Below are 13,420 nucleotides of genomic sequence, written 5' to 3'. Positions count from 1 at the left end.
TATTCATATATTTAATTTATATTATGATCCCATCCGATTTCTATGTTGAAACCTCTAATTTAGGAAGCTATGTAAAATTTGTGGTACCGCGAGCCCTTCGACGCGGAACAAATCCCGTAAACTTGTCCCGCAAAACATTTGCGGGATCTGTTTCGCCGGAGGCTCACGGTACCGTAAAAAAAGTGTTTCCGCTCCCGAAGTCAGTATATCCTCTTCCCACGGCCAGGTGCACACAGTATTTCCCCCCTCAATCGTCTCGCACACACTTCCGAATTCAAAAAAGGAATCACGTGTGGATGCTGGGCCCCAGAGCCCTCCTCTCGACCCAGTTGGGCCGAGAAAGCGGTACCACCACACCGCTAGCGGCTTCTAACCCCCCGCTCGCTCGCTCGCTTCTGGCGCGAAAACTCCCCCCAAATTTCTCCCGCCAGAGCCACCAAAACGGAGCCAAAAGAAAGAAAACTATCCACGCGCCTCCCGCCGTTCGCAGAAACCCGCGGCAATTCTCAGGAGCCTCAACCCGGCCCCGCCCGCGCCCGCCAATTTCCCCCTCAAAAGCACCTTATAACCAGCGCGCAGATCCCATCCCCTCTCCCAACTCCAAGCCATCTCCGCCGCCGCCGACGCCGACGCCCACCACCTCCACCGCCCACGAAATCTTCTTCCGGAAGACACGCGAACCCCGCCGGAGACGAGAGGCATGGACGCCAAGTCGGTGACGCCGAGCGCCGTGGCCCTCATCCTCGCCAACCCCACGCCGGAGTCGCCCGACGACGTGCCGGAGATCGTCGTGCAGGTCCTCGACCTCAAACCCATCGGCTCCCGCTTCACGTGAGTGCTCTCCCTCCTTCTATCGCCCCCTCCCCCCTCCCGCGTAGCGTCTCGCCGGATCTATCTGCCCCTTCTGCGCCCACCGCGGAATCGCTCGTTTGGTCTTCAGTATCTGTTTGATCTCTCCATTTGCCCCGTACCGGCACAGATCTGTTCTTCCTTGCGCCGATTTCCCCCTGTATGAGATGTGGCCCTGACGGACTGTTCTTGTTGCCTTGCAGTTTCATGGCCAGCGACGGGGAGGCGAAGGTCAAGGCGATCCTCTCCACCCACTTCGCGTCGGAGGTCCACTCCGGCAAGCTCCAGAACCTCGGCCTCGTCCGCATCCTCAACTACACATGCAACGACATCCCACAAAAGACGGACAAGTAAGTACAATCCCCGCTCCCGTCCCGCCGTTCTTACAGATCCGTTTCATCCTTCACTGAACACTGCGCTTTGTACGGCGTACGGCAGGATGGTGATCATCACCAAGTGCGAGGTCGTGTCCCAGGCTCTTGACGCCGAGATCAAGAGCGAGGTCAAGATAGAAGAGCCATCGGTTCTCATGAAGCCCAAGGAGGAGGCTGCGGGTCTCTCCAAGCCCATTGGCGCCGCCCCGGCTACGATTATGCTGAAGCCAAGGCACGACGTGAAGTCCGCGTCCCAGATTGTTAGCGAGCAGCGCGGAAAGTAAGCTCTTCTTGCATAGCCGCGTCCTTGCTGTAATGTTCTGCTGATGAAATTTGTGAAGAATTTCTGCTCACTTCTGTCACTTCTGTGTCTGCAGTGCTGCTCCCGCTGCTCGCTTGGCCATGACGAGGCGGGTGCATCCTCTGATCTCCCTCAACCCCTACCAGGGCAACTGGGTCATCAAGGTGCGGGTCACAAGCAAGGGCAACCTCAGGTCATACAGGAATGCCCGTGGAGAAGGCCATGTCTTCAACGTAGAGCTCACTGACGAGGATGTAAGTTCCCCTGACAAATGTCAAACGCTTTCATAGATGTATTTGCCGAACCAAGTTGCAACTGTAGGCTGATTTTGCTTGATCTGTGTAATACAGGGCACCCAGATCCAGGCCACCATGTTCAATGAGGCTGCAAAGAAGTTCTATCCTGTGTTTGAGTTGGGGAAGGTCTACTACATCTCCAAGGGTTCACTCAGAATCGCGAACAAGCAGTTCAAGACAGTCCAGAATGACTATGAGATGACCCTGAATGAGACTGCTGTTGTTGAAGAGGCTGAGGGGGAATCTTTCATTCCACCAGTGCAATACAACTTTGTCAAGATTGATATGCTGGGGCCATATGTTGGTGGCAGGGAGTTAGTAGGTGAGGCCGAATTGCTTAATTTCAGTGAGCTATATTAGCAACTTGATGCGTTCAGTGTGACTAATTTTACTCTGTTCCATCTATTATCTGTAGATATCATTGGTGTTGTTCAGAGTGTATCACCTACCCTGAGCATCAGAAGAAAGATTGACAATGAGTCAATCCCAAAGCGTGACATTGTTGTTGCAGATGACTCGTAAGCATCAGCTTTACTTGTTGATATCCTAACATGTGGTGTATGTGATATTGATAGCTTGAAAGGTGGTGCATGTTCTGATGTACAACTAATTTGATTGTAGGAACAAAACTGTCACCATTTCTCTTTGGAATGATCTTGCCACCACTGTTGGTGAGGAACTCTTGGACATGGTTGACTCTGCACCTATCATTGCAGTGAAGAGCCTGAAAGTATCTGACTTTCAAGGTAAGCTCTTGGCACCCTTCCACAAATTCTTTTCTGGATAACAATTTGATTTTATTTGTGCTAACAGCTTGTTACTGAATTTCTCTACCAGGTGTGTCTGTTTCTACAGTAGGCAAAAGCACACTTGTGATTAACCCAGAGTTGCCTGAGGCTGAGAAGCTTAGAGCTTGGTAAGGCCCTGATGCTAAACCATGCTTCTTTTGATTAGCTCTTAAGTTTTTCTGTTGTAGATCATGACCACATTATTTGCTGAATAGGTATGAATCTGAAGGCAAGGGTACTACCTTGGCATCAGTTGGTGCTGGAATGGGTGCATCCAACGCTGGTGGCTTGAGATCAATGTACTCTGACAGAGTTTTTCTGTCTCACATCACAAGTGACCCTAACTTGGGCCAGGACAAGGTAAGATATTGAACGTTTGTTAACAGTACATGGTGCATCTGAACCTGAATAATTCATGGGTGCACACTTGGCAGTTGCCTGAAGTAATCTGACCTGATTTGTTTTGCAGCCTGTTTTCTTCAGCCTGTATGCCAACATAAGCAACATTAAGCCTGACCAGACCATGTGGTACCGTGCTTGCACCACCTGCAACAAGAAGGTGACTGAGGCGCTCGGATCAGGATTCTGGTGTGAAGGGTGCCAGAAGAACTATGAGCGGTGCTCATTGAGGTAACAGTCCTACTCAGTTGCAGTAAACACATGCTACTGCCATTTAACGATCCATGAAACACCAATGCTAAACGTGTCTTGTTCACCGTGGCTCTTCAGGTACACCATGGTGATCAAGGTCTCTGATCCCACTGGCGAGGCCTGGCTGTCTCTTTTCAATGACCAAGCAGAGAGAATTGTTGGCTGCAGCGCAGATGAGCTTGATCGGATCAGGAAAGAGGTAAAAACTCGTGCCTTGCCATTTGGAATGCAGATATGTTGCTTGCTCTGTGATCTGTGTCTTAAGACTGTCAAATTCTGTTTGCAGGAGGGTGATGACATGTTCCAGCTCAAGCTGAAGGAAGCGACCTGGATTCCCCACCTGTTCCGTGTCAGCGTGGTGCAGAACGAGTACATGGGTGAGAAGAGGCAGAGGATCACCGTGAGGAGTGAGTCGCCGGTCGACTACTCTGCTGAAGCAAGGTACCAGCTTGAGGAGATTGCCAAGCTCACCTCCAGCTAGAAGAAGATGCAACAGGAGTATGCCTGCTCCCCTCGAGGAGATTTCCAAGCTCACTGCCGCCTGCTGGGAGAAGATGCAAGAGTATGCCTGCTCCCCTTGAGGAGATAGATATCCAAGCTCACCGCTTGCTAAGGATGAAGCCATGTTTTGGCCCCAAGTTTCCTGAAGTGTAGTGCTGCTTCAGCCGTGTCTTTCTGCGATGTCGCTCCTCAAATGTAGTGGTAACTTAAAAACGCTTTTGCTCCTGTGTTATATATGTAGATGTTTGATTTGGAGGACATCGGGGTATTCTTCTGTTTGATCTGCAAATTCCTTCTGCATATACAAGGTTGTATGCAGACCCACTGCTAGCTGATGTTAAACATGCTCTGAGCAAGTGCTCCTCGTGGCTTAGTATGCAAGAATCACTGCACTATTCTTTACCTGTGTCCCGGGAATGTTTTCTCCTGTGTTTTGACTGAGTGGTGTAAGCATAGGTGTATAACGTTGTGAATCCACCTATCTAGGTTTGAGCATCACTTTCACCAAATCTGTTGGCTGACAAAAAGTACTAGGTTTGAGCAGCGCAAGGTAGTCTCAGTCTTGCCCTGCTGCCTGCTGGGCTTGTCGGGTTGAAAGTGGATTGAGTAAGTTGGTTGCTGGGAGGTTTGGGGGAGGATTTTTTGACTTAGTAGGGGTTAACCCCCTCAATCCTCTCTAAACTGAACAAGCCTTGAAGCCAACTCAGTAACAATGTACTTTATTGAAAGCTACCAACTCAGAAGGTGCGACTAAGATGTTTCACTTCTGACTGGGTGTCATGTAAATGGTAAGCTACTGACTTGAAGATGAAACAGGTTCCATCAAAAGTGACTGGTTGCTGGGAGATGTGAGAAGCCAGCCACTAAGATCAGTAGCCATCATGAATGGTGACCAGGCTAACAAAGTACTCTAAAGCCACCGACTCTGAAGATGTGATGAAGATGTTGCATCAGTTCTAGGGTGTCAGGTACATGGTTCGCCACTGACTCCATGAAACTGGTGCTCCATCACTAGTGACTGGTTGCTGGTAGCTTTGAGAAGCCACCAACAACTGACCAGTCGCTGGTTCATAAAATTTGCTCCAGCAGGCTGGTTGCCACCAACAAGCTGCCACTATATCTACAAGACCATGGCTGCAGACCCTTTGGTCCTAAGACAATGACGACAACGACAACAATAACAGTAGGAAACAAGTGATGATCACCAGAACAACGAGTAATGTTCAATCTGTCATATGTTTGCTATTTAGTTGTCTGTAGGAGCAAATCTCCCACAATGTCTCCAGTTCAGGATAATAAGTAAGTACTGTAATGTGCAGTCTGTAAAACATAAAATGCAATCTCACGATGAGATTTCTAGTTCCAAGCTAAGCTTAGGGCTGCTGAGGCCACACGCGGAGCACTTGCGCGACCCGCATGCGCGCGCGCGCCGGTCTAGAGCGAAGACGACGGGGGGTTGACGACGATGTGCCTCATCGGGTGGGCGACTTCGCCGCCTCCGGCATGCGCCACAAACTCCGCCGGAGTCAGGAAGCTACCATGGCACACACACACAATCCTCACCTCCTCAGCTCTGCTGTACTGGTACAGGAAGCCGTCGATCCTCTCGCCGTTGGGGAGCCCGCTGGTGTACACCACTGGCATCTTCCGCACCATGTCTGCCACGCTCCTGGTCCTAGTAGCTCTCGCCGCCGGCCTTTCTGAACCATCCCGCTGCTCCCCTGTGGAGATGCCAGGGGCTGCTGCTCTCACCGCCAATGCTGAAGATGAAGGGGTTGTCACGGCGCCGCTGTTTGCACCCTCAGACGAGGGCAGAACAGCCGATGACAGGCTCCGCTCTAGAGCGCCAGGAGTTCCTGCAAGATTACACACCAACATATACCTTGGTGATCAGCAGAAGCAAATCTGATAGGAGGTAGCAACATTGAAATAAGAACCAACTGCTACTAATTACTAAACAACAGCTTGTATAGAACAGTCCGGATCTATCAGTAGTTGCTTTACAACGAGGGTTGGTTAACACAGTCAATTATTGGTATCCTTGCAGTTCCTGTTCAAGGACATGTTCAATAGGACAAATACTGTAACTGCACGGTTTTGGTCCAGAGGGCAGAATGAATCCAAGCCACAATTTAATTTGGTGGGTGTATGTTGCTTGGCTTGGTAGTTCAGACGGCAAAGCCAAGTACCTTGTGATGCAGCTGAATTACTTTACATATGTTGGTTAGCAAATCACTTTACCTTTCAAAGCGGAATTCCTTTTCGGACCTTGTGATGCAGCTGGAGGCTGATACGGTGGAGGAAGCCCACTCAAGCGACGCCTCACATTGCTATGGTTCATTCTCTGTGCTTTTTGCTTTCCTCCTGCCTGCTCACTCATCTCATCTGCGTTCTCTCCAACTTCCCCTACAGAAACGTTGGAAGAGTTCATCCTCTCAATCCTCCTCTTCATCTCGAGTTTGTTCAGAGTTTCTGCTAGCTTCCTCTTCCTCCACCCATCCTCGATGCCAGCAGGGAGTGAACTTGTCCTCGTGAGGATACCTGCAGTATTCCATGCACAATGAAAATATATTGTCAGACCATCCTCGAAGTAATGCATGCTCGCTTAAACTAGTACTCCCTCCTTACATATATTAAGTATCACATGTCCTTACAAACACACCCTTTACAAAAAAGAAAGAAAACACTAGATAGTATTGATGGTCATTTCAGGCTATGCTAAAGTTCTTGACTGGACCAATGTATAATTGACATCTTACATAAATAGATGGGGAAATGACCCTAATGCCCCAGTGCACTATATTGGCATGCTTCAACAAGTAACTTAAGAGGAACAACGAGAAACCAGCAGACTCCCAATGAAAATGCATACTGGTATCGGTACAGGAAACCTTTTTCTATATGAAATAACTTTGGCATACAAGAATAAGACCCCACTTTCATCAATCATGATGTGGTTGGTTGGTTCAAAACTTTCCCTGTATCAATGGAACCAACTTTTTAAGAAATAACCACATGTTCGGCATAATATTAATATATCTGCTCCAGTAGACCCTTTTGAAAGTATATCTAATTAATCTTGAGGCAAAATGGTTATTTAGCCCAAAAATGAATCATGCAGACGTAAATAATGAAGGCAATGAAACAAAGGGGAAAATGTGCACCATATGGAAGCATGTTTTGGGGGGATCTGGTCGCGGATAAGGTGGAGGGTTGTTTGCCCACTTGCACTCCGGCAAGCAATCGTGTGTGATGTCTCTTGCTGATGACAAGTGGTGGTCGTGATGGGGCTGCCGAAATCCATGCCGGAAATGGCTTCCTTGGTGTACAATGGGTATTTCTAGTGTTGCTCGGACATCCGTGTCAACTTCGATCGCCGAGTCTGACTCTCCGAATCCATGTTGATTCGAATGCTACTTGCCATACCAAATTCAGGCACCATCTGGTACCAGATCCAAGTAAATATTAGACTAGCTAAGCAAGCACGTAGGCTTCACACTGTAAAACATGTTTGATATGGCATCCTTGGTGCACCAAATAATCATGGTACTACCGTGCAACAAACATCTCCAGCGTTGCTGGGACATCCTTGCCAAACTTTGGTTGCCAAGTAAACACACCCAAACCCATGTTGAGGCACCAAAATCCGATATTGTGTTTTTTTTTCTTCCAAAAAGGAGGAGAACCCCCGGCTAACATCCAATATTGCGTTTGAGTCAATGTTTTACAATAGGTAAGTGAGCACATAACGTACAACAGAATATCGAGCCAGAACTATGAGGCCGACGACATTTGACTTCTTCCTCGACGACAGACCTCTAGGGTGTGTAGCTCCGGTTGTCGAGTATTGCACCCCGAATCTGTGTTGGATAGTCCTGGCCATGGGCAGCCCGGTCCAGCCCGACGCTGCTCCCGGGCCTAGATTTTGAGCCCGAAGGCCGGGCTGGGCCCGGGCCCATCGTTTTTGCGATTTCCTGAAGGGGCCCGGCGGCCTTTACGCGTGCGGGCCGGGCTTGGGCCCAAAAACCAGGCCCGATGGCCGGGCCAGGCCGGGGCCGGGCCTGGATTTTTTGCGTCGGGCTTGGCTAGGCCCGGCTCAAGGTTTGGCCAGGTATAGTGTCGGATTTGAGTGTTTTTGTACGTCCAACAATGTCATGCTGGATAAGGCATCAAGATCCTCTACCACGTCTTGGTAAGTGTCTTAGTAAGTGTTAGACTCATAAGCGATCATATGGGCATCGCAAGGTATAACGAAATAGCGAGCTTCGGAGCTAGTATGCCCAAAAATGATCAACTTGTTCCTCGATGATATAGACCTCGATAGGTGTCCAAACTTCGATTGTCAAATCCGGCACCATGTCCGAGTAAACGTTAGAGTAGGTAAACAACACATCAGCATCATAAGATACACATAAATGGCAATCGACTACGATGATTGCGATGCTCGAGTTGTTCCTAAGCGATAGACCTTGACGAGGTTCCGACGTTGGTTGCCAAACATGAGGGCCCAAATTTGTGAGATTTGAGTGTTATTTATGCCGTGTCCAACAATATCATGCTGAACAAGGCAGCGAAATCATGTAACAAGTTTAGATAAATGTTTGACCAGCTATCATGTGCTTCGTAAGATACAAAGATATGGCCAACATTTGATGCTACCCTGCCAATCGAGCACAATGACATCGGAAGGTACATCGGAATGGCAAGCGTCGGAACTAGGATTGCCAAGGCTTCCAACTTGTTCCTCGACAACATACTTCGACGGATTTCCTACTTGAGTCGTCGAATATGACCATCTCATGTGCTTCACAAGAAACAACAAAATGGCAATAGTTGATGCTACTCCGCCAAACGAGCAAAATGCTATACTAGGTAAGCAAACACATCGGCAATGCAAGGTACACCGAAATGGCGAGCATCGAGACTAGGATGGTTGATGATGTTTGACTTGTACCTCAGCCATAGACCTAGACAGGTTCCAACATTGGTTGCCAAACATGGCACCCAAATTTGTGTCATACTTGAGTGTTACTTGTCATGTCAAACAATGTCATGCCGAATAAGGCACAACAACCAGGTACCAACCCGGAAGAATTCGTGTCATACTTGAGTGTTATTTCCCATGTCTAAGAATATCATGCCGAATAAGGCATCAGAACCGTGTACCACTTCCGACAAAATGTTTGGCCAAGTATGATGCGCTTCACAGATACAGAGGAATGGGAAGCATTGGTACCACTTCGCCAAACGAGTAAAACTTTACACTAGGTATACAAGCAAAGCGCCATCATAAAGTTTGCCAGAATGACAAGCATCCGCACTAGGATGGCCAATGGTGTCTGACTTGTTCCTCAGTATAGACCTCGATGGGTTTAGAACTTCTGTTGCCGAATATGATCACCCGAAGTCGGGTTGCATTTGAGCGTTATTGGCCATATCCGACAATATCATGCTGAATAAGGCACAGGAACCGTGTACCTCCAAAGAGATGTTTGAGCAAGGATCATATGCTTCACAAGATATAGAGAAATGACAAGCGTTCATGCCACTTTGCCAAATGAGTAAATGTTACACCAGATAAACAAGCACATTGGCCTCGCAAGGTATGCTGGAACAACAGACATACGCACTAGGATGACCGAAGGTGTTCGACTCATTCCTCAGGGATGGACCTTGATGTGCTTTGAACTTCCATTGCCAAATATGGCCGCCTGAATTTGTGTTGATGTCGTGTCCGACAATATCATGCCGAGTAAGTAGTCGAAATCATGCACCACATCCAGATAAATGTTTGAATGGTCATCATGTGCTTCACAAGATACAATGAAATGGCAAGCCTTTGATGCCACTCTTCAAACGAGTGAAATGTTACACTAGGTAAGCAAACACATTGGCGTCACAAACTACACCAGAATGGCGAGCATCAGAACTAGGATAGACAATGTCTTCGACTTGTTCACCAGCGACAAACCTCGACGAGTGTCCAACTTTAATTGTTGGCTATGACATCCCAAACTCGTGTAGGTCGAGGGCCATTTTGCCTTATCCAACAATGTCATGTTGAATAAGGCATATAACTCATGTACCACCTTCGAATAATAAATATTGCAAAGCGCCACATGCTTCACAAGATACAAACAAATGACATGCATTTTGACCTAGTCTGCCCAACGACACTGTACTTAGGGTTTAGTTCCCCGACGACGGTGAAGTGGTGACGACGACAGCGTCGTGTAGAAGAGTAAGGTTTCCCCAACTTGTTGGCGACGGCCTCGTTAGCGCCATAGAGGAGGATGGAGGATTGTCTAGTCGTTGCTCTTCTGGTGTGCGGCGGATCTGGTTCCGTCTTCATGCTTTGCAGGTGGTCGTCGAAGGCGTCCTCTGCAAGAGAAGACGATGCGCTTCGTCTCTTGGTCCACTGCCTCCTCCAAATGGTCGAAGTTCGGCCAGCTTCGGCTTCACCCGGGAACTAACGAGGTTAGGTTTTGCCAGACCCGTTTGTCCAAATCTAGGTTGGTCGTCCAACCTTCTTTGCTGCCTTCTCCGAGGTGGCGATATGTTTTCGTCGACGTCTTCTGGCTCCACCGACGACTTCTTGGCCGCTACATCAACAACATTCCTTGGCTCCAACGGTGTTTCGGAGATCCAGGTGCAGTATGAAGCTTTGCTTACACTACACCTCTAGCGAGTGCGGGAGGAGGACGGTGTCAATTTCCCTAGGAGCCATGTGTAATTTTTTGTTTCTCTAAGGATGGTCCTGTAAGGGTTGGTCGCCTTGAATAAATGGATTTTGGCCTCTTTGCAGAAAACACACACAAGCTAGTGAGAGCTAATAATTGCTTGTCTCGGCAGCCCTAGTACTTTCTATCCTTATAATAGGCTAGAGATGGCCGCCCAGGCAGCTAGCCCACACCCTGATTATGCCTTGCTTTCCCATCTTCCTAAAATGGTACACAAATCATGGCAGTGTTCTAATAGACCCTGGCTCACAAATACTTGTAAACAGGACAGCTCCATTATACTAATGTAGAAGTTGTCAAATAAGCGAGCCAACCGAGCTGTAAGACAATTCCCGGGTGCCAACAAGGAAACACAGATGGTAACACATCACCTTAGCTTGCCGAATCCACCTAAGATCCAGCGGCCTACCTATACTCCAGAGAGAAACAGGGGCGCCTTTTACTCCATACTACTGGTGTACTTTATTCACCGGCCAGGTGCAATTGGCAAATGGCAAGCCTAATTCCACTTTCCTAATGTGCATTGCATGATTGCATCTATGCTCACAGATTTTTCTTAGAAACAATGAAACTATTCATGTCCTTTGTACCAGATAAAAACAATCATGTCCGTTGAACCTACCTAACACAATATATTTACCAGATGTGTGCAATTTTTTTAATTTTTTTTGGAAATGAGATGTATGAAGTTAGTACTAATACTACCACATTGCTGAGCTTGAGAATTAATTGAGCTAATAAAATACTACCACATGACTAATACAAAATCAGTACCGTCACATGGAAACATCAAGACAGAAAAAAAAAGACGCACCGTCGCCGGCCGACGAGCCTGTGGACGGGGGGCTCAAGCTCGCCCGCAGCTTCCCTTCGCCGTCCGACGAGCCTGTGGACGGGGGGCTCAAGCTCGCCCGTGGCAAAGCTGCGGGCTCCACCACGGCGCCGTTCAGAGGGGCACCACTCCCCTGCGGCTGGACCTCAGCGCCGCTCCTAGGGGAAGCGGTGGTGTTCCCCGCCTCCGCCTCCGCCATAGGCGGCAGGGAGTGTGTCCTGGGGAGCGCGGGCGGCGCCAGCGCCACCTGCTGGATGCAGGCGACGGAGGAGGACCTGGCGAGCCCCTCGCCCCTCCTCCTCTCCTGCCCGAATCGGCCCCCGAGCGACAGGCCGAGGCTAAGCTCGACCTCCTCGGTCTGCGAATCCAGGCGCCCCGGCTTCTCCTCGCCGCGACCGGCCTCGCCTCCCCCGCCGACGCCGCGCAGCAGGTCCCTCGAGTAGGCCTCCATCGCCGGCGAAGCCAGGAACTGGTCACTGGACAGAGGAAGCTCCCGCACGGTGTCGTTGCTCGGGTCAGAGGAAGCTCCCGCGCTCGTCAGAGAAGAGCCTGCCGCCGCGGGGAGGGACAGTCAGGAACCAAGCGCAATTAAGGTCAGCAGCTCATGAGACAGGAAGCGAGAGAGAAGCGAGCGCATAGGAGGAGGAGGATCGAGGAGAGGGGCGCGACGCGACTTACGAGAACTGCGCAGCCGAGGAGGGAGGTGGACGCCATTGATGTAGAGCCGGCGATGTGCTGTTCCGGTCCGCTCGCCGTCGCCGCTGCCTCGCACGGAGAGGAGGAAGGAGACGCGCCCTCGCAACAAAAATAATTTGCTCGTCCCCGGGGGCCCCCGCTCCGCCCTTTTGCTTTCGAGGTGTGAGAGAGGGGGAGGGGCAGTTTCGGGAGCGCGGACACGGCACGCCGCCCGCCCGGCAGGACACATGTCGTGACAGGGGGGACGCGTGGCGTGGCTCGCGGCGGAGCCGAGGCCGGAGCGGTAACGCTCGCGCTGGCTGGAGGCCGGACGGAGCGCGTGGCCTGCGGGGCGTACGTGGAGTCACGGGCGCGAGCGGCTGCGCGGCGCGTCTGCGCTTCAGTCTCGACCGGGCGGAGGGCGGGGCCTTTTGGCCCGGTCACCGGCGAAACTGCGTGCGCGACCAACGGGCGATGACGATGCAACTCGCCGTGTACTCCTGCCTATCTACCCACCTCTACCTCTATCCATCTGCCCAGCCGCTTATGCCTCATTTGGTTCATAGAATAGAATTATCGTAAAAATAGAAATCTGGTAGGAAATGAGATGACATATATCTCAAATTCTATGAGTAGAAATAAAAAACAAGATGTCATTTGGTTGACATCAAAGGAATTTTTTCATTGAGTCTAGGCTCATTTTTATTTTCCTATGAAATATGGAGGATAGAAACCAATCCTATGTAGAAATAGGAATCCATTCCTATGAACCAAAAGAGCTCTAAAGGAAAAAATTCTATCCTTTAAAATTCCTATGAAATTCCTCCAAACCAAAGAAGACCTTAAAGGGCGGCCGTTTTCGGTCTAAAGCTTATTTTCGGCCACTTTTTAATGCTTCCAAGTAGAATAACACGTATCTTCAGACGGAGAAACTATTCTGCTACACGGCAGGGGCTTAGAGTATGGATCTACGCATCCACTTGTCGAACAAGTGGGTATCTACGTGTTGGACAAATGGCTTCGATTACGACAGGAAGTTTTACCGGCCAGCTCCACTTTTGAGTTTGACCGTAAAAGGTTAAAGAGCAAAAAACGAGAACCAACATGCGAGAGGTACATGCGTTGTTGCTATCGATGACCGATATCACAACTATCGTATTCCTTTACCGCATAATTGATACTACCATTGATGCTGACTGCATATGGTGCCCATGCAAGTGGCAAAGAATCTTCACCGCCTCAAAAGATATTTGATATATATAATTGGGTTGGAAGGAAAGTGACCAGTGACACCGACTTACACAAATAATAGTCTAATGTTGGTTATCCTCAAATAATGTGCAACTTGGGCTTAAGCAAATGATAGTCTGGCGCTAATTATGTTTCAAACAACCGGCTAGCTTTAAGTGCTTC

General features: G+C 49.4%; 2 protein-coding genes across 2 annotated transcripts; one reads left to right on the top strand and one right to left on the bottom strand.

The window, feature by feature from the left end:
- Window positions 1-534: 534 nt before the first annotated feature.
- Window positions 535-4,164, top strand: LOC123085080 (replication protein A 70 kDa DNA-binding subunit B). The gene is made up of 12 exons (XM_044506661.1): window positions 535-831; window positions 1,053-1,199; window positions 1,288-1,503; window positions 1,601-1,778; window positions 1,875-2,142; window positions 2,236-2,338; window positions 2,442-2,566; window positions 2,658-2,736; window positions 2,824-2,968; window positions 3,078-3,238; window positions 3,338-3,458; window positions 3,546-4,164. Exons 1-12 carry the CDS (start codon window positions 701-703, stop codon window positions 3,738-3,740), a joined length of 1,869 nt encoding a protein of 622 aa, XP_044362596.1. The 5' UTR covers window positions 535-700; the 3' UTR covers window positions 3,741-4,164.
- A 780-nt stretch (window positions 4,165-4,944) lies between these two features.
- Window positions 4,945-12,434, bottom strand: LOC123085081 (ninja-family protein MODD). The gene is made up of 4 exons (XM_044506662.1): window positions 12,011-12,434; window positions 11,315-11,881; window positions 6,002-6,301; window positions 4,945-5,616 (listed from the first exon to the last, which is right to left on the bottom strand). The coding sequence occupies exons 1-4, from the start codon at window positions 12,255-12,257 to the stop codon at window positions 5,195-5,197; spliced, it is 1,536 nt and encodes a 511-aa protein (XP_044362597.1). The 5' UTR covers window positions 12,258-12,434; the 3' UTR covers window positions 4,945-5,194.
- Window positions 12,435-13,420: the final 986 nt, after the last annotated feature.

This window comes from Triticum aestivum, chromosome 4A, assembly GCF_018294505.1.
Source record: "Triticum aestivum cultivar Chinese Spring chromosome 4A, IWGSC CS RefSeq v2.1, whole genome shotgun sequence".
NCBI lineage: Eukaryota > Viridiplantae > Streptophyta > Magnoliopsida > Poales > Poaceae > Triticum > Triticum aestivum.
The sequence above is the reverse complement of the archived record's forward strand: the minus strand, read 5'-3'. Positions and strand labels throughout refer to the sequence as shown.